At 38.3% G+C, this 26,297-nt stretch overlaps 1 protein-coding gene across 1 annotated transcript; it reads left to right on the top strand.

The window, feature by feature from the left end:
- The first annotated feature begins 9,329 nt into the window (after positions 1-9,329).
- On the top strand, positions 9,330-25,843 carry LOC144968643 (uncharacterized). The gene is made up of 9 exons (XM_078907187.1): positions 9,330-9,444; positions 10,019-10,200; positions 13,779-14,103; positions 17,791-18,353; positions 18,847-19,026; positions 19,300-21,479; positions 22,198-22,380; positions 22,949-23,384; positions 25,431-25,843. The coding sequence occupies exons 1-6, from the start codon at positions 9,411-9,413 to the stop codon at positions 20,785-20,787; spliced, it is 2,772 nt and encodes a 923-aa protein (XP_078763313.1). The 5' UTR covers positions 9,330-9,410; the 3' UTR covers positions 20,788-21,479; positions 22,198-22,380; positions 22,949-23,384; positions 25,431-25,843.
- Positions 25,844-26,297: the final 454 nt, after the last annotated feature.

Here is a 26,297-nt window from a genome sequence, read left to right as displayed (position 1 = left end):
GACTCTCTACAGGACATCCTTCCGGATTCCCAACTTAGACCATCTGACCACGGGTAGATGGAGCTCGTCATCGGGGGACTGACATCCATCTAAGAGAAGGACACTCTGAGCAAAAACCCGGACAGATGGAGTTCGTAAACGGGGGACCGCAATCCATCTAAGAGAAGGACACTCCGAACAAAAACCTGGACAGATGGAGTTCGTAAATGGGGGACCGCAATCCATCTAAGAGAAGGACACTCCGAACAAAAACCCGGACAGATCGAGTTCGCTAACAGGGGACCGCAATCGATCTAGGAGAAGGACACTCTGAAGCAAAACCGCCACTGCCTTGTGGACAGACCTTGGATGGCCAAAGGCTAAGGAAGCAAATCCTGAAAAACAGCACGCCGAAGACAGAGCAGCGGGGCCGGAAGGCGCAAATATCACAGGAAACTGGAAACTGCCACTGCATGCTTAAATCCCAATATGACACGTCACAATAATCAAATCCGATATGGTGCGAAGCCCGTGGAATCCCGCCGGACGGGCCTAGTGCCGGGCCTCAATGGCCCACCCAAGCGATCTGGTGGTACCTTGACTTCATCTTGCGGAACCAGGGGAGGAGGATCAAGGTTACATGCGACTGGAACACCAAACACAATTAAAATTCTCCAATGGAATGCTGAGGGCATTGCGAAGAAGAAAATAGCCCTTGAAAAGAGACTCAAAGAGCAGGACATCAAAATTGCCTGCATTCAAGAAACTCACCTCACGGAAAACATGAGATTTGCCATCAGAGGCTACCAGGTAATAAGGCATGATAGAAAGGATCACAAAGGAGGCGTGATGACATTAGTAAAAAACGACTACCCCACCGCAGGCATAAAAATTGATACACAAGAGGAATCAGAAATACAGCAAATTAAAGTATGTATCGGAAAGAAAGAACTCCTGATTTTTAACTGCTATTGCCCACCAAACAAAGAGCTTCATTTAGACAAGATGAAAATCCAGGAAGAAAGATGTCTGGTACTAGGGGACTTTAACCGTCACTCTCAAAGCTGGGGATATGGAGATATGGACAAACGTGGTGAAACAGTAGAAAACTGGCAAATTGAAACAAAACTTCAACTATTGTATGACGATGAAGATGAGGACACATATTTCTCAAGAGCGTGGAAAACCACATCTTCCCCAGATCTTACGTTTGCCACAGATGATATAGCAAAGACGATAAATAGAACAGTACAGCCCCAACTGGGTGGTAGCGACCATAGGCCAATCATCACAAACCTCTATCATCAAAATGAAAACAAACACACAAACTATCCCAAGATGGAACTACAAAAGAGCAAAATGGGAAAGCTTTGAACAACTTACAGACAGCCACTGCAAAAACATAAACTGTAAAACCAAGAATGTCAACAAAAGTGCAAAAGAACTGACAAAGGCCATCCTAAAAGCAGCAAAAGAAAGTATCTCAAGGGGAGCAAGAAAAAATTATATACCACTCTGGACAGACGATCTAAATCAGTTAAGTAATGAAGTATCGGAAACAAGAGAAAAGGCTGAAGCAGACCCCTGTGATGACAATATTGCAGCGTATAAAGAGGCAGAAGCTGCCTTTAAAAAAGAAATGGCAACGACATCCAAAATGGCATGGAAAGAAAAAACGCATAGCCTTAACTTCGAAAAAGATGGAAATAAACTTTGGAAACTTACAAAAGTCCTAAATAGAGAACCGAATCACTACGCCCCTCCCGCTTTGGAAAAAGAAGGAGAACTTGTCGGTCCACAACAAGCTGCAGACCTATTCATGGAGCAGTTCAAAAAAATTAGTGACAACACAATAGAAAAAGAACTGAAGAAAAGAGTTAAAAAAGAATGCAGAAAACAAAAAAAGGAACTCAAGGAAGCCATAGATGAAGTAATGACAAAGAAGCTAACTATGGAAGAACTAGAAAGCTCTCTCAAAGTGTTAAAAACAAAGAAATCGCCAGGCCCAGACGAAGTAACAAATGAGATGCTTATCCATCTTGGAAAGACAGCGAAAAAGAAGCTATTACAACTCTACAACAGCACTTGGAAAAATGGTAAAATACCAGATATATGGAAAAAGGCTTTTATTGTCCCAATTAAGAAAGAAGGAAAACAAGCAAATAAAGCCGCAAATTACCGACCTATAAGTCTTACAAGCTGCATGTGCAAGCTGGTAGAAAGAATTATCAACTCCAGACTGATGTGGTATCTTGAAAACTATAATGTGCTTATAAATGAACAAGCTGGTTTCAGAAGACACAGGAGTACTGAAAATCAAGTAACCTACATATCCCAAGAAACAGAAGACTCGTTTCAGGATGGAAAGAAAAAAATTGTGGTATGGGTGGACTTTGAAAAAGCATTCGACAAAGTGTGGAAAAAAGGTCTGGTATATAAACTACAAAAATCAAAAGTATCCCATAACATGCTCAACTGGATACAAAACTACCTAAAAACAAGAAAGGCAAGAGTAACAACACAAGGTCACAAAAGTAGAGAAGCAAAACTAAAACATGAAGTCCCACAAGGTGGAGTACTATCACCTACACTATTTCTTCTCTATGTAAATGATATAAGAGAAACACTATGTCGAGGAGTGAAAATGTCGATGTACGCAGATGACCTAGCTCTGATTAGTTCTGACCAAAACTTAATCAAGGCACAACACAGGATGCAAATCACACTGGATAATATCAAAGAATGGACTGACAACTGGGCGATGAAAATAAATGCAGTGAAGACAAAGTTCACAATATTTAGCCTCTCCCCAAAAGATGAAAAAGCAAAGCTACGTATTGAAGACCATGAATTGGAAAAAGACGACGCACCAAAATACCTAGGAGTCCATTTTGACCCAAGACTAACATGGAAAAATCAAATCAGCAACAGCCAGAAAGTTGGGGTAAAGCGAACACAACTCTTGAAAAAACTAGCTGGAACAACTTGGGGAGCTAGCTCCGATATACTGAAACAAACTTACACAGGATATGTGAGACCAGCGCTAGAATACGGGATATCTGCATGGGGAAACTGCTCCAAAACTCAAATGGAAAAACTGGACAAAGTGCAAAACAGCAACATGAGGATAATAACTGGAGGAATGAAATCGACACCGATACATGCAATGGAAACCATAACAGGACTTACATCTCTATCAGAAAGAAGGGAATCAAAAATTTTGAAACAATACACAGACGTGAAAACAATGACAGATCAGCCTCTTCACGCTAGAGCGCAACAAAAGAAAACTAGGCGGCTGAAAAGATCACACTTTATTGAAAGAGCCCAGCAAATTGAAAAAGATCACGAACTTGACGAAATAATGACCCAAAAATGCAAAGCAAATATCAGAGTACCAATTTGGAAAAGGCAAAATCACTTGAAAATCAAGACATCCGTTGGTGACATTTCAACAAAACAAAAACACGGCGAAGAAATCAAGAAGTCTGTACAGAAGTGCATAGATCAAAACTACCCTGAAAAAAAATGGACAAGAATCTATACCGATGGTTCATGCAATAAAGAACACACGTGCGGGGGCTTGGGAGTGCACATCGAGTACACAAATGGTCAACAAAAGGAGATCAGCAAACCGACTGGTACTCGCACTTCAATCTACAAGTCAGAGGCAGATGCAATCCATGAAGCTGTTAAGCAAATCCTCTCAGAAAATGAAAAACCAAGACACATAGTGATTTTAACAGATGCTAAGAAAATTCTGGAGGATATAATGATGTCCTTTGCGGATGATATAGACGCCTTGGTGGAAGACCTCATGAAGCTAAGCAAGTTTACCAACATTGTACTGCAGTGGATTCCAGGACACTGTGGGATACTTGGAAATCAGATCGCTGACCAACTGGCAAAGGCAGGCAGTCGCATGCAGCAACCCTCCCCAACGTACTCAACAGGAGAAATTAACAAAATGGCCAAATTTATCCAGTCTCAGAGATGGAGAGAGAAGCACCCAGAATACAACATGAATGACCCAATCAAGGTGCTCGACAGAAAGGAACAGGTCATCATCTTCAGACTGAGAACTGGACACAACCAGTTAAAGGAACATATGTGGAGGATGTCCAGAGCAGGTGCCTCTGGACAATGTGACTGCGGACTTGAAAATGAAAATGGACATCATGTCCTAATGGAATGTCCAAGGTACAACCAGTTGAGAAGGAACTTCTGGCCTGACCCAACCCCATACTCAAAGAAGCTGTACGGCAGTGAGGACGACCTCAGGACCACTGTGGGCTTCATTCACCAGACCGGACTGACCATGTGACGTGACGGGAACGAAGAAGAAGAAGATATCCCCCAAATGACCTCGCCTATATTATTTCTTATCAAAATGATTCCTTGCTTGGTTTTTGTTTGTTTGTTTGTTTGTTTTTTCTGATAATGATTGATTCCTGAATTTTACCCTTGATATTAAAAATTATCAGTGTGGCCATGATAACACTCCGCGTCAAAATCTATTTTAGGATCACGTGTCTATCACATGGCATTTTCGTACAGATCTTTTTCTTTTTATTGTTATCATTTTAAAATTCATTCTAACATGAACCTTAAATAGAAAAATAATCTGAAGCGCTATAATTGTATTTGACAGGAGTATTCGATTTTTAGATCTGATGGAAGGTACTTTTCAATAGATAAGCGTCCTATCCAAAGGCTAGCTAGCACATATTACTCTTGGTATTTGACGAGGCAGGACGACAATCACTCTTTGTTTATAAAATTCATGGTACGAATGGGTGTTACTAAAAGTGGTTGGCCGAAACAGCTGTACCTACAACACGATATTGAGGACCTGAGCCTTCCTAACAATTAATTATCTAAAAAAAAAGTTGTCCTTGAGAGCCATAACACACATACTGCCGTACTGGGAAAACACATATTAAAAAATTTGGCCAGAAAACTCGTCCTTCAAATATCGATCGATTTAAATGACTTGCGCCGCTTAGAGCGGGACCGGTCCGAAATCGAGTGTCATAACAGAAGAACGCACAGCTATACTTTATAATTAATTGTCAAATTACCTCACAGCAACCTGGATAACCTTAGAACCGAAAGGGTGAGGATCTATTGAAATTATTTTCTACCAGGATTCAAATCTGTGCTCTTTCAATCTAAAAACAAATGTTTAAAAAACAACTCGGCCTTGTATATGGAGCGGTCCCAAGCCAACAGCAACACTCAACATACAGATCGAAAATAAAGTCTGAAAGGCGCTATCGCATTTTTTTTCTGACAAAGACAACACTGTTTCCTGTCTGGTACTCAATTTACACCTTACAAACGTGAGAGAATGTGAGCAAAGAGTCTTTTCCAAGAAATGAAGTTTGCACCGACACAGCAAGGCTCGATAAATCTGCAGGCACGTGTTTAAGAACAAGACTTGGGCTTTCATATTGACGCAAATTCCACTAAATTATCTCAAAATACTTTGCAAGAGTTCATAAGCCAACTACATCTATTATACAGCATGAGACAGAACGTCTGTGGCTTGCTGTTACAATTTTTTCCCTCTTCGAAGATAACGTGCTGTCTGTCAAGTACTCATTTAACATCTGAGTAAATTGAGAGAATGTGAATAAAAAGCTTTTTTTCCCCAAGACTTCCATTTTGTGGCTCCCACATTGTGACTCAAACCATAATTCTACTGACAAAAGACAGTGCCATACCACATAATCACATGTATCGTATGCAAAGGGTAGCAGGCAATTATCATCATTTATGTCCAATTATCTTAAAGCAACTGGATAAATTAAGAAAAAAAAGAGGAGGAGATTGAAATGGCTGGACCACACGGTGATAAGGCTTGTACGAAATTTAAATACTACCAGGCAGGCTCTCACAACGAACCCGCAAGGAACGAGGAAAAAAGGGCGACCTAGGAACAACTAGAGGAGGGCATTGATCGAGGATCTAAAAACTGAAGACTTAACATGGATAGAAGCCGAGAAAATGGCACACAGCCGGACGGACAGGATGGAAAAGATTCGTCGATGGCCAAGACCTCAGCTGGAGCGAATGATCAAAGTAAGTAACCTGCCGAGTACAAAACGGGCTACATGGATCTAACCAGGATTCAAACCTGTGCTCTTTCTATCTAATAGGCACATGTTAACAAATGCACCATCTGCTCGCTGTCAAATCAGAAATGCGCGTCGAGGCAATTACAAACCATAAATTGAATCGACTCAATCGGACAGGGGAGATTCCCTCACTATTTGTTTAATGCACTAAAAATAAAACCCAACAAAAACAATATTTTACATCCAAATGGCCTATCAAAACATAAGATTAAATTATGATAGAATCAAATCTTATTTACCATTTAATTGGGTTGAAATAGCCTGATAATGGATTGAATATAAGGATTGGTCACAGGTGTATAAACAGTGGTAGTTTGAGATTTATAGTGGAGTTATAATGGTGAAGGAAATAAATTGGACTCACAGATGTGCGTGTGTATGTTTACAATTGTACACAGAGTTAGAAGCCCTCAAACTATACACAGGTAAATATACTCAAACATTAATACACAGAGATAAACATACATACATTCCCGCTCACGCTCGCGCACACACATACACAAACACACACACACACACACACACACACACACACGCGCGCGCGCTCACAGAGAGAGAGAGAGAGAGAGAGAGAGCGAGAGAGAGAGAGAGAGAGAGAGAGAGAGGGAGTGAGGGAGGGAGGGAGAGAGAGTGTGTGTGTGTGTGTGTGAGAGAGAGAGAGAGAGAGAGAGAGGGGGTGGAGAGAGAGTGTGTGTGTGAGAGAGAGGGAGAGAGAGAGAGAGAGAGAGAGAGAGAGAGAGAGAGAGAGAGAGAGAGAGAGGGGTATAAAGAGTAGTAGTAGTAGTAGTAGTAGTAGTAGTAGTAGTAGTAGTAGTAGTAGTAGTAGTAGTAGTAGTAGTAGTAGTAGTAGTAGTAGTAGTAGTAGTAAAGAAAACTTGACCAATTAGAGCGATATCCACTAAAATATTTTGCTGAAAGTCAACAAGCAACATTTAACATGTAGGAAGAGGCATGGCGCCTGTTAGGCGATATTACAATTGTTTTCTTGATATAGACAACGCTGTGCGGCTATGTGGTCTAGTGGTATGACACTCGCTTTCGGATCGGAAGGTCCTGGGTTCGAGCCTCGCCGACGCATAGTTGAGTCCTTGGAAAAGACTCTTTACTCACATTCTCTCACCGTACTCAGGTGTAAAATGAGTACCTGGCCGTTAACAGCGTTGTCTTTGTCCGAAAAATTGTAATATCGCCTAACAGGCGTCATGTCTCGTCCTACATGTTAAATGTTGCTGTTGACCAGGGACCCCTTGTAAAGCGCTTTGAACACGTTAAGTGGATATTGCGCTATATAAAAGCTCAATATATTAATGTTAAACGGCCACGGACTCAATTATTACACCACAGTAGGTGAGAGAATCTGAGTTAAAAGCCTTTTTCCAAAGATTCAACTATGCGCTGCTCAGAATAGTAGTAGTAGTAGTAGTAGTAGTAGTAGTAGTAGTAGTAGTAGTAGTAGTAGTAGTAGTAGTACTAGTATACTTGTTGGCCGCTTTTCATGAGCCAAACATCTCAATGTTCTTTTCAGATGATGAATTACCTTACTTTCATATACAGTGTATGTGCAAAATATCACAAGTGGTGCAGTTGTTTTGCTTCTCAGTATATAATGCCAATCATAATCAAATGATGAAACTAATTTTAGTCTTTGATTGTGTTTGATAAGGTTGACAGAGCAACTTTTTATTTGATTTTCAATGCAAGTGAAAGTAACAGCTCAACACTTCTAAGCACCCAAAAGAAAGTACGCAAAAATCAACAACAAAAAACAAAAACAAAACAAAAACAAGCATATAGATAGTATGCGCTTGGCTAAGAAGCTCATAACATTGCCATCCGAAAGTATAACGGACCAACACACAAAACTGTGAGTATCCATTACTCATAAACGCGGATGGCAAAAACAATAACAAAGACCTGAATGACGTCATCTTCGAGCTATCTATAGGAAACGTATGTCACTATCATTAATTAGATATATATGCCCAAACAAAAGAGAAAAGAAATCGCCTCTCACTGAAAGATTAATCCATCTGACTGTCGCCCTCTTAATATAAGACTCCCGATAGGATCTAGTCAAAACCATAAAATCTCATAACAAAACAAAGGCACTAAGCCACGTGTAAAACAAAATTAATATAAGTATAAGGAATAAACAGAGCATTCAGAAACAAATGGCTTAGACAGCCAATGGTCCCCAATGCTAAGAGAAATTCCACCCAATATATTCATAAAAATAAGAACTTGTGAATGGATATGTGTATTCATTTTTTCAATGCATGTGAAACGTTTTGATCTGTAACAGTTCTGATTTTCTTTTCTCATTCAAGAAACAGAATATTTTATTGTGACAGTGTAAACGGGCAAATTTCAAAGGTCAATTTTCAAAATTTTGTCTCTTAGACATTTGATTTAGCCTAGGAGGTAAGGAAAACTTCAGAGACACTCAACTGAAAACATATAATATTATGGTACTAGATGGATTAATACTGGCTTATTAGGTTGCTGAATATTCTAAAAGTATTTTAGAGACATAAACGTAGTTACTTTGTATTGTAGTAGTAGTAGTAGTAGTAGTAGTAGTAGTAGTAGTAGTAGTAGTAGTAGTAGTAGTAGTAGTAGTAGGAGTAGTAGTAGTGGTGGTGGTGGTGGTAGTAGTCCAACAACGCTACCACCAGCTGCTGCTGCTACTACTACTACTACTACTACTACTACTACTACTACTAGTAGTAGTAGTAGTAGTAGTAGTAGTAGTAGTAGTAGTAGTAGTAGTAGTAGTAGTAGCAGTATCAGCAGCAGCAGCTGGTAGTAGCAGTATCAGCAGCAGCAGCTGGTAGTAGCAGTATCAGCAGCAGCAGCTGGTAGTAGCAGTAGTTGTACTACTACTACTACTACTACTACTACTACTACTACTACTACTACTACTACTACTACTACTAACGATGACGACGAAGTAGTAGTAGTAGTAGTAGTAGTAGTAGTAGTAGTAGTAGTAGTAGTAGTAGTAGTAGTAGTAGCAGTAGCAGTAGTAGTAGTAGTAGTAGTAGTAGTAGTAGTAGTAGCAGCAGCAGCAGCAGCAGCAGTAGTAGTAGTAGTAGTAGTAGTAGTAGTAGTAGTAGTAGTAGTCGAAGTAGAGTACCATAATGGTCAGTAAGTTCCAGTAGTAGTAGTAGCAGCAGTATAGTTGTTTCTGAAATCAAATCAGTGCGTAGTGTGACCCTAGAAATAGGAGAGCTAACGCAACGTTAGCTCTCCTATATCTGGGGTGTGACATTCGACAAAAATAGTAACAACATGACAACAAGCATCAAAATGGCCGACGACCCAGGTATGTCAGTTGGAGCAGATAGGGTTATTTTCTATTTTATTTAATCATATTTTCATGATGTACTCTTTATTCGATGAATAAATCAGCCTTTGATCAACTGATGATTTATGGACAACAGTAAGTCCATTTATTTAATGTTTGTCTCTTTATTTAGATCATTAAAAAAAAAAAGCGATCTCATCTCTATCTCGAATGATTCGGAATCTCAGCAGTCTCAGTGCTCAGTCTCATTAATCTCAAATTCAATCTCAATAACTCAATCAACTCAACAACTCTGTTGAAAAGTAAAAGTAAAATAAAAATAAAAGGGATTTAAAAAAGCCATTTTTTCTGCTTGTATATTATTTCTATAAAAGTGAACTTACGACAGTCTCATTATTTAATTTAACGAGAAACCATGTCTCTTGACTCTTGGCCTTGGTCTCTTGTCTTAGTCTTAGAGTGTAGACTAGACGCTAGATAATAGATAGATCCCATTCCACCACTCAGTGAAGAAGACAACTTCTGATTTTAAGCTTTCTTGTCCACAACCAATTGTTTGATTGTTTTCCTCCAATCACCTCTTTCCTCTCAGACATTCCTCCTCTGGAGGATATGACAGACGTCTTACAAAAAGCAGAATTGATTAGAGAACAGAGGTATGGGTCCAGGGGCCAAACTCAGACCTCATCTCAGAAAGACGATGCCAAGAAAAGAGCCAAAGTGACGAAAGCTACAAAGAAAAATGTTGAAAATATTGGAGTAACAACGGCTAAGGTCAGAGAATCTCTTTAACGTTATACCACTAATTGCTTTGTAATTGTTTCACAAAAATATAATAAACGTTAATTGGATTGATTGCTATTATTATTATTATTATTATTTATTTATTATTATTATTATTATTTATTATTATTATTATTATTATTAATTTTTTATTATTATTATTATTATTATTATTATATATTATTATTTATATCATCATCATTAAAAAATGTTTTTCCATGGTGTACCATGAGAAAAGAGATTAGTTTTGTACGATACACTTGACGATGCACTTGAAATTAGTCAAAGTGAAGTGAAACTCGGTTTTGTATGCCAAATCTATGCCGGGGGCTGACTGTAACAGCGATCATATACCTGTGCTATGCCCCATACGAGTTAAATTGAAAATCTGCAAAAGAGCAAAGGCTAAACCTAAATACCAACTAGACATTCTCCGGGAGGAACAGAAGATACAAGAAAAATTTGAACTATCAGTAAGAAACAAGTTTGAAGTGCTTGGAGAACTAACAGATATAGAAGAGAAATATGAGCAGTTTAAAGACAGTGTTGCTGCATCATTAGAAGAAAATGTTCCAACCACACTTAAGTTGCAGAAGAAGAAATGGATTACTCCAGAGATATTAGAACTAATGAATGAGAGAAGAAAGGCCAAAAATCAGGAAGAAAAATACAAGACTCTGAACAGGCAGATAAAAAGAAAATGCAACGAAGCTAAAGAAGACTGGATAAATGAACAATGTCACTATATAATGTCCTGCAAAGAAAAAAATGGCAAATTCTTCCATCAGAAAATCAAAGAAGTGACAAACAAAACTAAATCAGGTGCTAAAAGTGGATGCATCAAAGACAAGCGTGGAAACACCATCATGACAAAGACTGCATTCTAAACAGATGGTCAGAATATATTGAAGAACTTTTTTTTGATAATCGAGGAGAAATGCCTATGATAAAAGAACTGGAAGGGCCTTCTATAATGAAAGATGAAGTTAGGAACGTCATGAAAAGCATGAAAAATGGAAAAAGCTGCAGGACCTGATGCCATAACAATTGAAGCCTTGACTGGCCTGGGTGAATGGGGGATTGAATTCATCACAAACCTTCTAAATCAAGTGTATGACACAGGAAAAATGCCAACTGATATGAAACGATCCATTTTTATAGCACTACCAAAAAAGCCAGGGGCAGTTGATTGTGAACAACACAGAACTATTAGCCTAATGAGCCACCTCACAAAAATTCTTTTGCAGATAATTTTACTAAGAATAAGAAATAAAATACGACCTGAAATTGGGGAGATGCAATTTGGTTTTGTTGAGGACAAGGGTACCAGAAATGGAATATTCACATTATCAATGCTGATGGAAGATGTATTGAAGTAAATAAAGATCTGTATATGTGTTTCATCGACTATTCAAAAGCCTTTGATAAAGTACAACACGAAAAACTATTCAAAATTCTATCATCCTTGGACATTGATGGTAAAGATTTAAGAATATTACGGAATTTGTACTGGGAACAAGAAGCAGCAATGCGTGTTGACAACGAACTAAGCAGTTTTACACCTATTAGAAGAGGAGTTAGGCAGGGGTGTGTTTTGTCTCCAGATTTATTCAACCTCTATAGTGAAATGATATTAAGAGATATCGAACATAAGAAGGGGGTGTGTATTGGAGGAAAGAATGTAACAAATCTGAGGTACGCAGATGATACGGTTCTACTGGCAGAATCTGAACATGAACTACAAGAATTACTGGATGTTGTAGTCAGGAGTAGTGAAAATATGGGACTGGAACTGAATATATCTAAAACAGAATGTATGACGGTATCTAAAAATAATAACCCACCAGCCTGTGTAATAACAAGCAGAGGACAAACAATACAACAAGTTGAATGTTTCAAATATTTAGGCTTCAATGTAACATCCAATGGAAAATCAGATTGTGAAATAAAGAAAAGAATAGGTATGGCGAAGAATGCATTCAACCAGCTGCATACAATTATGAAAAACAGGAATATTAGCATGAAAACAAAAATCAAAGTCCTGGATTGCTATGTACTGTCTGTGCTGCTATATGGTTGTGAGAGCTGGACCATAAACAAGACCATGGTTAAAAGACTGGAGGCAGTGGAAATGTGGTTTTACAGAAGAATGATGAGGGTGTCATGGATGGAAAGGAAAAGAAATGAAGAAATTTTAGAAATGGCAAACAGAAAAAGATCACTGATAACAAAAATCATCAAACGCCAAATGGAATTTTTAGGACACATTATCCGCCACCCTGGTTTGGAAATACTCGCCTTGACTGGAAAGATGAATGGAAAAAGAATAAGAGGAAGACAAAGAATAACGTATTTGAAAGGGATAAGAACTTGGACAGATGAAGCTGAGAAAGGTGGCGCTGCTTTAATAGAATTGGCAAGAGATAGATCAGCTTGGCGGAAGATGACCTCCGACGTCTGCTTCAGATATGGAACTACATGAGATGAGAAGTGATGATTCATCATAATCATTACATTGCTGTTTAATTCAAATTAAATGTCCCTCTATTCTGTAAAATAACGTCATTTTAATTGTCATTTAAATTGAAAAATTAAGTTTTCAGCTATTTGCCGTCTATTTGTATGAAAAAGATTTTCATTAACAATTACATCAAAATAAATAAGCAAAACCCAAAGTCCATCAAAAGTTGTGCCACGACATCTTGGGCTCAATTATGATTGTAAACATGACGATCACGACACTGACTCTCTCTCTCTCTCTCTCTCTCTCTCTCTCTCTCTCTCTCTCTCTCTCACACACACACACACACACACACACACACACACACACATACAAACCACCACCATTTTAAAAAGATTTTTTCACCCACCATTCAATACCTCTTTAGGATAATTTTTTGTGTGTTGAATGGATTGTATTTATATGACCTGGATAAATTTGGATTTCTGACAAGAGTTCTGTTAAATGTATATTTTTTTTAATGGAATGGAAATCTGATTACAGATGACGAAGATTCAATCAAATCTGCCATTGTTTGTAATTTCAAATTCGTATTGAAAGAATATCAATATAGAGTTATTGTTTCATGAAAAGAATGACCCTTTTGTAATTATAACAATGGGATATCATTTGAATGAATTTATTTATTGTTATGAATATTTAGTCAATTTATTTTATATACTTTTACTCATATATTCATTAATTTGTTTCAGTGATAGATTATGTTCATAATTCGAGACAAAGCTTTCCTCTGTCAGGAATGAGGATGTGGGAAATTGACTTTGTATGATTATGATTTTTATGATTAGATACAAACCTAAAGAATTTAGTTTATGTCAATAATTGTTTCAACAGTTTCATGTGTTATTTCAGAATTCAAATTATTAGTACAATCAAATGATTTGAATTTATAAGTGAAATACCTCAACATGGACAGAGATAATGTAACAACTGCTTGTCTATTGTAATATTATTATAATTTAATTACCTTTTGTGTGGGGGATTTAATTATTTTTTCTTGCTCTATCATTCTTGATTTGATTTTCTTTTGTTTCTGTTTTTACCCCAGGAAACACCCGAAAGTGAGAAATCTAATAAAGAGGATACAAATAACGTCAAAGCTACGACTCCCAGTAGACAAGGCATGTTTGGGGGGATGAAGAAAGGGTTTTTGTTTGGTGCTCCCAGTAAACAGTCGACTAAAGCATCTTCCAATACAAGCAAGGAACAGAGTGAAGATCAAAAACCTAATACAGAAAAGAGTACCACTGCTAAACCCACTCAGAAAGAAGAAATTCCTTTCATAACACCATCTGTAAAAACGGAATCTGGTCTGACCTTCAATGAAGTTCAGCAGGCGATGTCAGAGGCCAAGGGACTTTTAGACAACCAGGGTAAGAAATGCTGCTCTCCTGGATAGGTGGTCACCTTGTATTAAACACATAGTCATTTTGAGTCATTAGGGTGCCTGGGCAATTGCATGCTACCCAATAGATTTAGATGGCAAAGTACTTTCCACAAGATATATCATGCTGCTTTGTGGTCTTGTGGAACGACACTCACCCTTGGACCTGTAATTCCTAAGTTCGAGTCCTGCTCTGAGTGTTGCAAAGTTGAGTCCATGAAAAATCCTCTTTACTCACATTCTGCCACTTTAAATGGTGGTTAATGACATTGTTTTTGTCAGAAACATTTGTAATATCGCTTTATAACCTACAGTAGTTATATCTACTCTTGTTCTTCTTCTTCTTCTTCTTCTTCTTCTTCTTCTTCTTCTTCTCGAGACAAACCTTTGGAGCCATCAACGATAAAAATTGTTCTGGTAATGGGTAATAAAGTGTAGGTGCGTGCAAATGAACTTGGCAATAGGGTGGCCAGATAGCGATTCCCAATGTCAAATGACTGATTACTCTAGCCAATGTAGACACCGTTTCTACATACTCTCAGAAGTGAGAGGCTGGGATGCAGACATGCTGTTTATATACTTTCATATAAGAGGACGTAGATGCTACTTTCTACTTTATTAGTACAAAAGTATGTTGATCCCCAACCCCATTTTTTATAAAGAATAGATTATTATTATTTTTACTATTATTATTATTATCATTATTATTATTATTATTATTATTATTATTATTATTATTATATTATTTTTCTTATTATTAGCATTATTTTATTTACGAAGGACTGTGCTGAAATAATCAGTCCCATATTTATATAGAAAGTGGAGATCATTTCAGGAAAGAGGGGAGTGTGTGTGTTGGGGGGGGTGGGGTGATGTTTTTATGCAGGTCTATTGTCTCTTCTATCCTAATATTATATCAGTTGTCCGATCCATATGACTTTGTAGCTTATCTTTGCCCTGAGCTTTTTGAATAAAATCATCTCTCTCTCTCTCTCTCTCCTCTCTCTCTCTCTCTCTCTCTCTCTCTCTCTCTCTCTCTCTCCTCTCTCTCTCTCTCTCTCTCTCTCTCTCTCTCTTCTCTATATATATATATATATATATTATATATATATATATATATATATATTATAATTAATATTTACCACAATGTTTGAGACAGTCTACATTAATGTTTCAGGCTTAATTTGCCATCGTCAGGACTGAGTTGTTTTGTTGACTTAATGTAGACTGTCTCAAACATTTTGGTAAATATTTTAAATAATAATAATTCGCTCCATTACTGCATGTCGAGCACTTTTCGTACCATATTTGTATCAAACACGATATATATATATATATATCCTCTCTCTCAATTGTGTAATTGTTCAATTAAAATTAAATTAATTTTCTAAATATTATATGAGTGTGTCCCTGTTGGTGAGATCCTGTGCTTGTGTTGGGGTGATACCGTTGAGTTGCCTCATGCCAGACGCAGTGCTGTGAATGTCCTAATATCAAATACACATGAAAAAACAAAAATCAAACTAAAACATCATCTCTATTTTTTGGGGTTTTTTTATAGAATTTTGTAGCCTATTTTACGTTAATTGTAGAATATGTGACAAATCATCTCAAAACTGTTATGTCGGGGCACTGGGTATCAAAAGTAATATTACTGACTGTTAAAGTGACCCGAAATGTCAGATTTTAGTTGAAGTAATTATCATATCTATTGCCCTCAAACCAGATTACATTTTCTTTTTGACAACTGTAATTATGATTTTCACCATTTGATCCCCCCTAATAAAATATCGTTTTGAGATGGTAGGTCACATATTCATCTTTTAGTCTTCTCTGCAACCACTCATTCTTAGTATTGGAGTTACTGATGCTGGTGCTAGTAATGGAAGCAGTGACAGTAGAAGTGACACATTTTATTTCAGAATCTTTTTCTATTACTGCTTCCACTTGAAATATTTTGATAGAAATACAATAAAAGATTTGTAGAGTAATCCGACAAACTTCGCACCGTTGATCGTGACTTTCAATTCGCACACTTTTCGGTGATCTATATTTTCGGGAAATTTTTTTCAATACGTGAATTACTCAATCACAGTTTTTAATTGCCTCAACTGATGTTCCTTCTTGCTTCTTAAGACAGAAAAACAAAGTGGCAGCTTGTATTTTGCTCCATTAAACTCCAAAGTTACTTTCCTGAAATCCCGAGATCGGTGAGTATCAACTTTTAAAAAAAGAAAAAAAAGAGCTTCTATATAGCGCAATATCCACTAAACATGCTCAAAGCACTTTACAAGGGGTCCTTGGCCAACAGCAACACTTAACATGTAGGACGGGACATGACACCTGTTAGGCGATATTATAATTTTTTAGGACAGAGACAACGCTGTTAGCGGCCAGGTACTCATTTTACACCTGAGTACGGTGAGAGAATGTGAGTAAAGAGCCTTTTCCAAGGACTCAACTATGCGCCGAGCGAGGCTCGAACCCAGGACCTTCCGATCCGAAAGCGAGTGTCATACCACAAGACCACATAGCCTTCTTCCCTGGGATGATACATGCAGATGCATGGAGGAAGGGTTTTTTAACTTCCTGTCTGTTGCCTGCTTAATTTTTAGGATTTAAATATCTTATTTATAGAGTACACTTTATAGAGGCTTAGCTATTGTGAAAGCAGGTGTGCGGAACGATGGACTCGATCGCTCGTGTTGGACATCGAACAGCACACGTTTGACGAGATGAATTATATGTTTTGCAATTCTTCCTTTTCATTAATTGACACAACATTTGTCAGCACAATCTAGATCACTGGATTAAAAAAAAAAGAAATACAGTCCACTCTGGATAATCGCAACACCTTGGGGTCAGCAAAAATGTTGCGATTAACCGAAGTTGAGTTTCCTGTCCGTGATTGCAACATTTAACTTTCACTCTTTCGTCCTCAACAAAGAGACTAGCCATGTTGAGAGACAATAAGCTTCTACCTGTTGTAAAAACTATGCCCAGCCCCCTCGCCTCCTATTTAATGGCCACAGGTGACATCACAAACCCATACTTCAAAGTCCCGCCTTCTTTTGTCTCAAATAGAATGTTGACACACTACTGTAGCATTAAATTCCGCTCACTCTAGATTTTTCAATCTGTCACGATTTCTTCCATGATGAAATTTAATCATGATATTTTGTTCGATTGATTTCTTGAATTTACTGCTTTTCTTAGGGTGAAAATTTGTTGCGATTAACCGAAGTTTGTTGCAATTAACCGGTAACTTTTATATAGAATTAATTTTGTTTCTTGGGAAAGTTGTGATTAACTGAAAGTTGCGATTAACCGAGTTGCGATTATCCAGAGTGGACTGTATATATGTATATATATATATATATATATATTTATATATATATATAAGAATATATATATATACTGCCCACCTCCCCACCCCCTCTCTTCCCCCATCTTTCACCTCGGCCACTTCTCCCCACCACGCCCCCCACCTCCTGTCCTCGATATATATATATATATATATATTAAAAGGATGGGGGGAGGGAGGGAGGCAGTGGCCGAGGGGTTAAGCCATTGCACTGGTGCCCTTTATGACAATTAATATTTTTTTTACCTTTAATTAAAAGAAAATCATTATTTGGGGTATTTCAATATAGTTTACAAACATCTGTATTCCCAGACATGTCTTCAACCAAACGTTGTCGAACTGTCCATGACCTGGAAGTGCTGGTGGCTGCAGTTGAGGCAGTAAAGACAAATCAAATGGGGCTGCGGAAAGCGGCTCAGCACTTCAAGATCGCCCTGTCTACGCTCAAAGACAAAGTAAAAGGGAACACACCTCTTCAATGGAAACCCCATACTCTTTTAACAACAGAAGAGGAGGACCGTCTATTTGAGTGGGTCCTTCAAATGTCCAAACTTGGTTTTGGCCAGACGACGGAAGACATTCGTGGAAAGGCCAAAGCCATTCTCGAGTTGCGTGGAGGGACCACAAAAAAAGATGCCACCATGCCTTCCAGGTCATGGGTGAGTCGTTTTTTTGAGCGGCACCCAAATCTGACAATGAGGACACCGATGTCGCTCGGGAAAGAGAGAACCCTGGTCACCCCTAACAGTGTGGCAAACTGGATGGCAGGGCTTGACAATTATCTGAAATCGAGGGACCCCTCCATTCTCAGTGACCCTAACCGCATCTTCAATGCTGATGAGGGTGGGTTCAGCTTTGACCCCAAACAAAGAAAGGTATTTTATTGTTAATTTATAATGAGTATTAGTTAGTATTAGTATTGTAACAATGAGATATATTACTGATGTATATGTTTTGATGGTTTTTTTTTTCAGATTCGTAACACGACAGTTACTTTTAATTTTTGATTAATTAAGTGTTGTGCTGTAATTTTGAAATGCAAAATTTTCAGAATCAGACACAATTAATTACAAGTAAATTAAGTTAACAACTCTGCTCGCAATTTATTTTTTCAATTTACCTGGTCATGAGACAAGATAATATTCGCCGACATTGAGACACTTGACCTCGACTGTGCATCGTGTTAGTGTGGTGATCAGTCGTTTCTTTTTGTATTACATATATTATATATATATTTATATATGCTGTTTTTGTGTCACACGCTTCCATGTGTCTATGTCTTGTGCCAGTTTTTTCACTGCCTCTAGTCATTTATTAACTCTATCCCATGATATGGAAAAGTGTCAAATGTATTAAATATCTCCTCAGGTGATAGCTTGGAAAGGAGTCAAGACCGTTTACAACATATCATCCAACAACAAGACTCAAGTGACGGTTTTGGCTGCAATGAATGCAGCGGGGTTCTACTTGCCACCCCTCCTGATCTACCCCTACAAAAGGATTCCAGGGAAGGATCTGTTGAATGGTTTCCCTGAGGCTTTGCTACAGGTGATAATATTTTTTTAAAAACAAAGTAAATCGTCTTTTGAAGCTTCTTCCTTTGTGACAAGCACACAAAAACTTAGCTTAGAGCAACTCCTGAATGACTTATATAGGACATTAAACAAAAACCACAAAACTCTTGACAGTGCAGTATTTAACAGTACAATGTTTTGACATGAAATATAATAACTTTTCAATTTAATGTTTCAAACCGTCATGTTCTCAAAATCATGTAATACGAATAGTTAATTACATTGTCTACATTCTATACTCTTACAGGTATCTGACAATGGATGGATCACCTCAGCCATATTTTTAACATGGTTGAGGGATTCTTTTATCCCAGCAACTCAACACATAAAGAAACCCCTGCTGCTGCTGGTTGATGGCCATGTCAGCCATACCTCACGAATTGAGACCTCCATAATCTGCGAGGAAAATGGCATAATTCTGTATTGTCTTCTGGCACATGCCTCACACCTACTTCAACCATTGGACCAGGCTTTCTTCGGCTCCATCAAGTCTGCGTGGTTGGCAGCCAGTAGACAGCATATCTCTGAGACCGGGCATGCTGTTGGTCTTGATACTTTTGGGCATGTGTTCCAACCTGTTTGGCAGAAGTCCTCCACCAAAGAAAATGCTGAGTCAAGCTACAGGACTGCTGGCATTTTCCCGTTCTCGCCAGAGAGAGTGCTTGCGACCAATAAGATGGACCCCTGCCAAGTCTATCGGGATGTGCCCTCATCACACACAGGTCAGCTCACACAAATCGTAGCTGGATCGTCGACCTCCAGTCAGGAAGATGATGAGGAACCCCAGTTCCCAGCTCCATTTGAGCTCCCATCTGATATCAAGGAAGAGCCCAAGCCCGAGCCATTGGCTCCCTTTGAACTGCTTCCAGAAGTGGAAGCATCAGATGACGAAGAGCAATATCCAGCTGCACTTCCCCCGCTTGATGATATTTTGGAAGAGAAACCATTCATCCAGCTCACAACATCAAACCACATTACAACTCAACAATCAACCCCAAACCACCTCACCACCCCTGTAGTATTAACGCCAAGTACACACAGCCTGACCTCAAATTCAGACAACTACCAACCTGCAACTTCACCAACAGCCTCAAGCCACAATACCAATCAAAATACAAATACTCCTGAACCAACACGAGTTCCATCAACCTCCACTGCGTCTTCTGTGACAAGTAGCACATATAACGCCAAGCAGCTATCAGCTATGAGGGATTTCGTCTTGTATGCTATGGATGACCTTGGCAGGATTGAGTTCCTGAAATGTTTTCAGGCCTTGGCGCAAGATAACACGGAGGAGATTCATGCAGGCTTTTTGAAATTTAAAAGTCTTGCTGCCTCCTTGAAATCAGCCTTTGAACAAGAGAAAATTGACCCCCCGTCCAAAGCACCACTGACTATGGAGGACATTTTACGTGTGCCTTATTTCACTGGAAAGAGAATACAGAAGAGAAAGATAGACGGCCGACAGACGGCCAAAGAAGAAAAGCAGCAGAATGCGGCAGAGCTACAGTGCCAGCACCAAGAAAATAAGAATTGGGCTTTGTTGCAGACGTTGGAAAGGCAGAAAGGCATGAAGAGAAAGCATAATGAGAGTGAAGATGACCAAAATCCACGAATGGAAAAAGAAATGGAACGGGTGATGAGAGAGGTTGACGAGGATGACGTTGAGATGGCAGAGGAGGTCTGTGAAGATGAATGCAAAGGATGTCAGGAAAAAGGAGGAGTGGAACTGTAGGTGGTTTGTGAAATCTGTGATTCGTGGTGGCACACACGATGCACCAAGTCAGCAGCTGCACTGAGTGCAGATCATTTTCATTTGGAACATTTCTTTGTGTGTGATGAGTGCAGCCGGAACAATGATTTCAGGGAGACTTACAGAGAATGAATGTGTATGAATCTAAGTATGCAGTGTGTGTAGTCTATGGGGATTGGGGTTAAAAAGGGGGCGGGGTGGTTGCACAGGTAAAGAATTTACAGGAGGGAATATTTTTATACCTGTGAATCTGAGTATGTATAATGTAAGTGTAAGACATAGAGGAGGGAGGGGATGGGGGGGGGGGGGGGGGTGCTCAAGCACAGAAGAAGGAGAAATAAACTGGCAGGGAATGAATTTGGTGTGTATGTGGATATTGGGGGTTGGGGAAGGGTGGGGGGTGAAGAAGAAGAAGAAGAAATGTATGAATTTGAGTGCATATAGGTGGTGTTTATGCAGGAGATGGGGTCAGAGGAGGAAATATGTGCAATTGAGTGAACCTGCTTGCTTGCTTTCTGAAGATCTTGGGACGGAGGAGAGCTCTCGATAGTCATAGTAGTAGCACCTTTCAGCCTGGCATGCTATATCAGTGCACAGTATTGGTTGGAAACAAGAAAGCAGTCTCTGAAAGAAAGTAGAAACTAAATCTGTGAGGTTGACATCCAGCACGCCAGGTACTGTACTCCCATGGCAAGATTCATCAAGGGGTCTGACAATCCTGAGTTTTTGTTTGTTTTAATTTATTTATTTTTTGTTTTGTTTTTTGTTTTTTTTGCAAATGTCTTTTGTTTGTGTGCATGTGGTGAATTTGCAATACGTCCTATAATAAAATAGCTCTCTAATCACAGTCACTATTTTTCTTGCAAATTTCTGGTATGTGTGTGTGTGTTTGTGTGTGTGTTCTTACTTAAAATATTTCCTTTGATAAGATAGCTAATTAAGTGTCATTCAAATGGATCTAGATAAAATATATCAAACAATGTATGTACAGGTTCTTGTTAAAGAGTAGAGTTATAGGTTTGAATGACTGGTGTGTGAACCGATGAATTGTGTGCATAGCGATGGCCACATAAGGAAAAGTGTGCGAACCAAAAGTACAAGGGTATTTTTGGGGGAAGAAAAAAAAATGTCATGTGAGTTGTTATAAATAACGCTAGTAGAAAGTAGTCACATTCAGAATAAAGACCAATTAATGGGCTTCAATACAGTATTTGCAGATTTGACCCTTCCCTATGGAACTCCCACCTACTGTCATTCTAATTCAGTCACGTCTGCAGATTAAGATTTGGCCCAATCGTGCGAAGCTTGTACAATTACTCTATTTGAACTGTTCAATTTATTTTCAAAGTTTTTTTTTTTTTTTTTTTGTATTTTGATATAATTTTATTTCAGAATGGATTACTGACGACTTCCTGAATAAAATAGAAAAGAATGAGACATTATTACAACGGTTCAGTGACCCACAGTTCATGTCAGCTTTACAGGAGTTTCAGACAAACCCACAGGCAGCAATGGAAAAATATAAAGGAAATCATGAAGTGGAAAAATTTTTGTTGGAATTCTGTGGATTGTTGGGTAAGTGTAATAATATGAACATTCATATATCTAACATTTACCCTTGCAACAAGACTCTTGATGCTTTACAATTTTTTTTAAGAAATACAATTTACATACTTTAAAAATGTAAGTTTTAAAAGAATGTTTAAAAGATTTAAGATTTTTTTTTTCTGATTGATTATAATGGTGTGGCATATGTTCCACAAAGATGGTCTGGGGTGAGAAAAAAAAAATTGTTCCTGCCTATTTTTTTTTTTAATTCGGAGGATCAATAAATTGGTAGATCGTAAGTCTGTCTGTCTGCATTTTCTAAGTTAAAAAATATATTATTATATTATTTTCATTGTGACTTTTATGTAATGACACCAGTTTAATCTTAGATTTAGAGAGATGACATTATGGGACTTAATGTCCCATTATTTTGTTTTAAAGAAAGGTTCCAGATATACAAGAAAGCCATATATATGTGATGTCTTGTTATGATTTTTTTAAAAATCTGTTTTAATTTTTCCCCCACCCAGACAATTTAAATAACGTTATATTTAAAATTATTTGTCAACTTCTATTTTGTCATATCATCCTACAGGTGACCATTTGACAAAACTAGGGACTGGTGCGGAGAATCCACAGTCTGGTCAAAGCCAGAAATCCAATCCCCAACCAGTCGTCAATAAACCAAAGGTACAGAATGAAGCTTTGCAGTCAAAAACTCCAAAGATTGTTGAAATTGGAAATGATGATGAAAAGTCCACAAAATCATTAAAATCGGAGTCAAGCAACTCATCAAATGCTTTGAAAACTGCCTCCGGCCCAGATGTTAATAGTGACTCTTATATTCGAATCCATGATTCTCAGAATGGAGCGGATATCAAGGAAATTGACCAGAAACAGGAGGTGCAGACCAAAGATGATGACGCTGTCCAAGAAGTTTTGAATGACCCGAAAGTTATGGAGACTCTTATGGACCCAAAGATTATGGCCTTGATCAAAACTCTGAGAGAGGATCCAGAAGAGGGACAAAGGTAATTATAACTCTAGGCGGCTTTGTAGTCTTCTGCTGGTGATATACATTCAGACTTTTAGGTCCCTGGTTTAAATCCTATTGTGGGCTATGCTAAATTCAGTCCTCAGGCAGAGGGTGTCGTGTCAATTGAATCCCGAGTTTGGCTCTCTGACTCCCTGATTTTTATTATTCTCTGTTTTCCCTTGGCACCTCTACATATCCAGTAACAGCATTTTCGCTATTGAAAAAAAATTGTAATAGCGCCTTTCAGGCTTCATGTCTGGACCTATCTGTGAAATGTTGCTGTTGGCTTTGACTCTTTGTAAAGCACTTTGCGTACAATAAGTAGATACTGTGCTTTATAAATGCTGAAGTTTTTTTTCAATAGCCATAAAATTAAACTTTTAACGACTTACTTCAGCCCTCGACTCCAACTGGAACATTCAGCCATTGACAGATCCTCTCCATCTTCTCTGGCTCCCTGCCATCTTTCTATGTGAACCCTTCTAATAGCCTTAAGCAGTTAAAAGACAAATCTTACCTTATTTCTGATCACAGTCCTACAGTGCTTTCAATCATCCATGTTTTTATGAAAGTCTGTACTTTCTGACAAAAAGTCTTTACTTAAACATCATCATCATCCATCGTGGCTTGTGCTCTTGACCACGTTGCCGGTCAGCTGTCTCCACGAATCACGATCCTCTGCGGTGTGCGAGAAATCTCTGTTGCTTTTAAAATCACATTTGGCCATTCTTTGGTTATTTAAATAAGTCATTCTTTGTCTTCCTCTAGCTCTCTTTCCTTTGATCATCCCAGATATTACCAACTTTTCTATTCCGTCTCTTCTCCACACATGTCCCAGAAACCGTAACTGCCTCTTTCTGATGGTATCGATCAATATTCTTCCTTTTCTCACCTTCTCCAACACTTCCTCGTTCGTATACCTGTCTGTCCAGGATGGCCTCAACATTCTTCTATACACCCACATCTCAAATACCTCTAACCTCCTCGTACATTCTTAAACATCAAAGGGTGCAAAAAAGAGGCACTGCATCCAAAACGAGGAAGGTGCAGAGATAAATTGCAGCTATGTGGTCTATTGGTATGAAACTCACCTTTGGATCGGAAGGTCCTGGGTTCAAATCCTGAGTGGTGCATAGTTGAGTCCTTGGAAAAGGCTCTTTACTCACATTTTCTCACCGTATTAAGATGTAAAATGAGTACCCGGCCGTTAACTGTGTAGTCTCTGTCTGAAAGACAAAAATGTAATATTGCCTGACACGCGTCCTACACATTAAGTGTTGCTGTTGAGTAGTGACCTCTTGTAAAGCGCTTTTAGCATGTTAAGTGGATATTGTACTATATAACTGTTTTTTTTTAAAAACATACTGCACACACCAACTCAACCAATCAATTATGAATGTACTTTGGGTCTGTAGTGAACAAATGACACAATTGATTTCATTGATAACCAAAGGTTTCTGTCATTTCACATCAGTAGCTAGAGCACAAGCCAAGGGAGTGATAGCAATCTTGAGTGGTGTCGAAATTTTTCTGACACACTGTCCAGCGGTGCTTAGGTCCATGATCTGTTTAAGTCAGGCATATTGTTGTTTGCAATAGACTGCCGTCGTATACAGTGTAACCCACTTACAATGATATCTGTTATAATAGCATCTTATATAGGATGTTCTAAACAGTGTTCAAGTCCTAATTTTTTTTCCTATATATCATTAGTGATAAAAAAACTCACCATAATGATGTACGTTTTAGTAAAAAATCCTGAAGTCACACCAAGGTAGCTCCGTTTTATGTATGAAACTCTAAACAGGGAGAATGCCAGTGCAGGTGTTCATGCTTGAAGTCCAAAGAAGTGAATTACGATGAAGAGTAATGCAGCATGGACATGTCACTCCTGGAAACTAATGTCCCCCAAGAAGTATTCAATGCTGTTTACATATTGTTCTTATCATAATACTTTGTGTAACAGAATCTCTCGCTGCCGTGACATTTACAAGGAACATGCTTAATTTTTTATTTTTGTATATTTTTACTCTACTTTCAGAATCATTGACAAAGCTGACCTGGATCTGAAGGAAAAAGTTAGATTCTTAGTTTCAAGGGGTTTACTACAATTTCAAATGAGCTGACAGATGAAAATATGTGACCCATCTCCTCCAAATGGTATTATGCCACAATGATCTATGTGAAGAAAATTAACTAAAGTCAAAACGATCAGAATTTAGAGTTTAAACTTTTTAAAGTTGAAGAATCAGAACTTATTTTAAGCATCGTGTACATCCTTACATAATACCATTTTGAAATGACTGGTCATACTCGAGTGTGTATGTTTGTGTGCTTGTTTGTACATAGTATAGGTACATAACAGTGACCTGTAAAGTAGAATGTTTATGATAATTTGGTCATCGGAGTAAATAGCCTGCTAGAATTTTGATTAAATATTAATTTATAACAAAACTGTTTCGGATTCATTTATTTATTCTTGTCTGTTAGTCTTATGCAGCTAGGGGTCTTACAGCACTTGCACCATTGTTAGGCCATTTGTAAAAAGGAAGATGATAGACAAAAGTTGTAGATCCGAAGTTAAAAATTTCGACTGCACTTGGGATCGATCTGGGTCCCTTTGATTGTGAAGTGAGTGCTCTAACAACTGAGCTATCGGGACCCCCGTCTTCTTAACTCTTTCAGCACTGAAGCTCTATTCGCATTTCTGTCACAAAATGGCTGAACCTGATTGAGGCAGGATGAGAATCACCTCTGAAGTTGTGGGAATCTTATTATGTTTTAACTTGGCAATTGACTGATCCTCTATTTTATTTCGGGAAGCGTTTTCAACCATCACAAGAAATTTGCCCTGATTGGGCAGATTATACAGGATGTAATGCTAAACAGTCATGTAGTATGAGAAGAC

The sequence above is a fragment of the Berghia stephanieae genome, chromosome 3 (genome assembly GCF_034508935.2).
Source record: "Berghia stephanieae isolate SIO BIC M18660-M18661 chromosome 3, UCSD_Bste_1.3, whole genome shotgun sequence".
NCBI classification, from domain to species: domain Eukaryota; kingdom Metazoa; phylum Mollusca; class Gastropoda; order Nudibranchia; family Aeolidiidae; genus Berghia; species Berghia stephanieae.
This window is presented reverse-complemented; position numbering and strand designations above follow the sequence as displayed.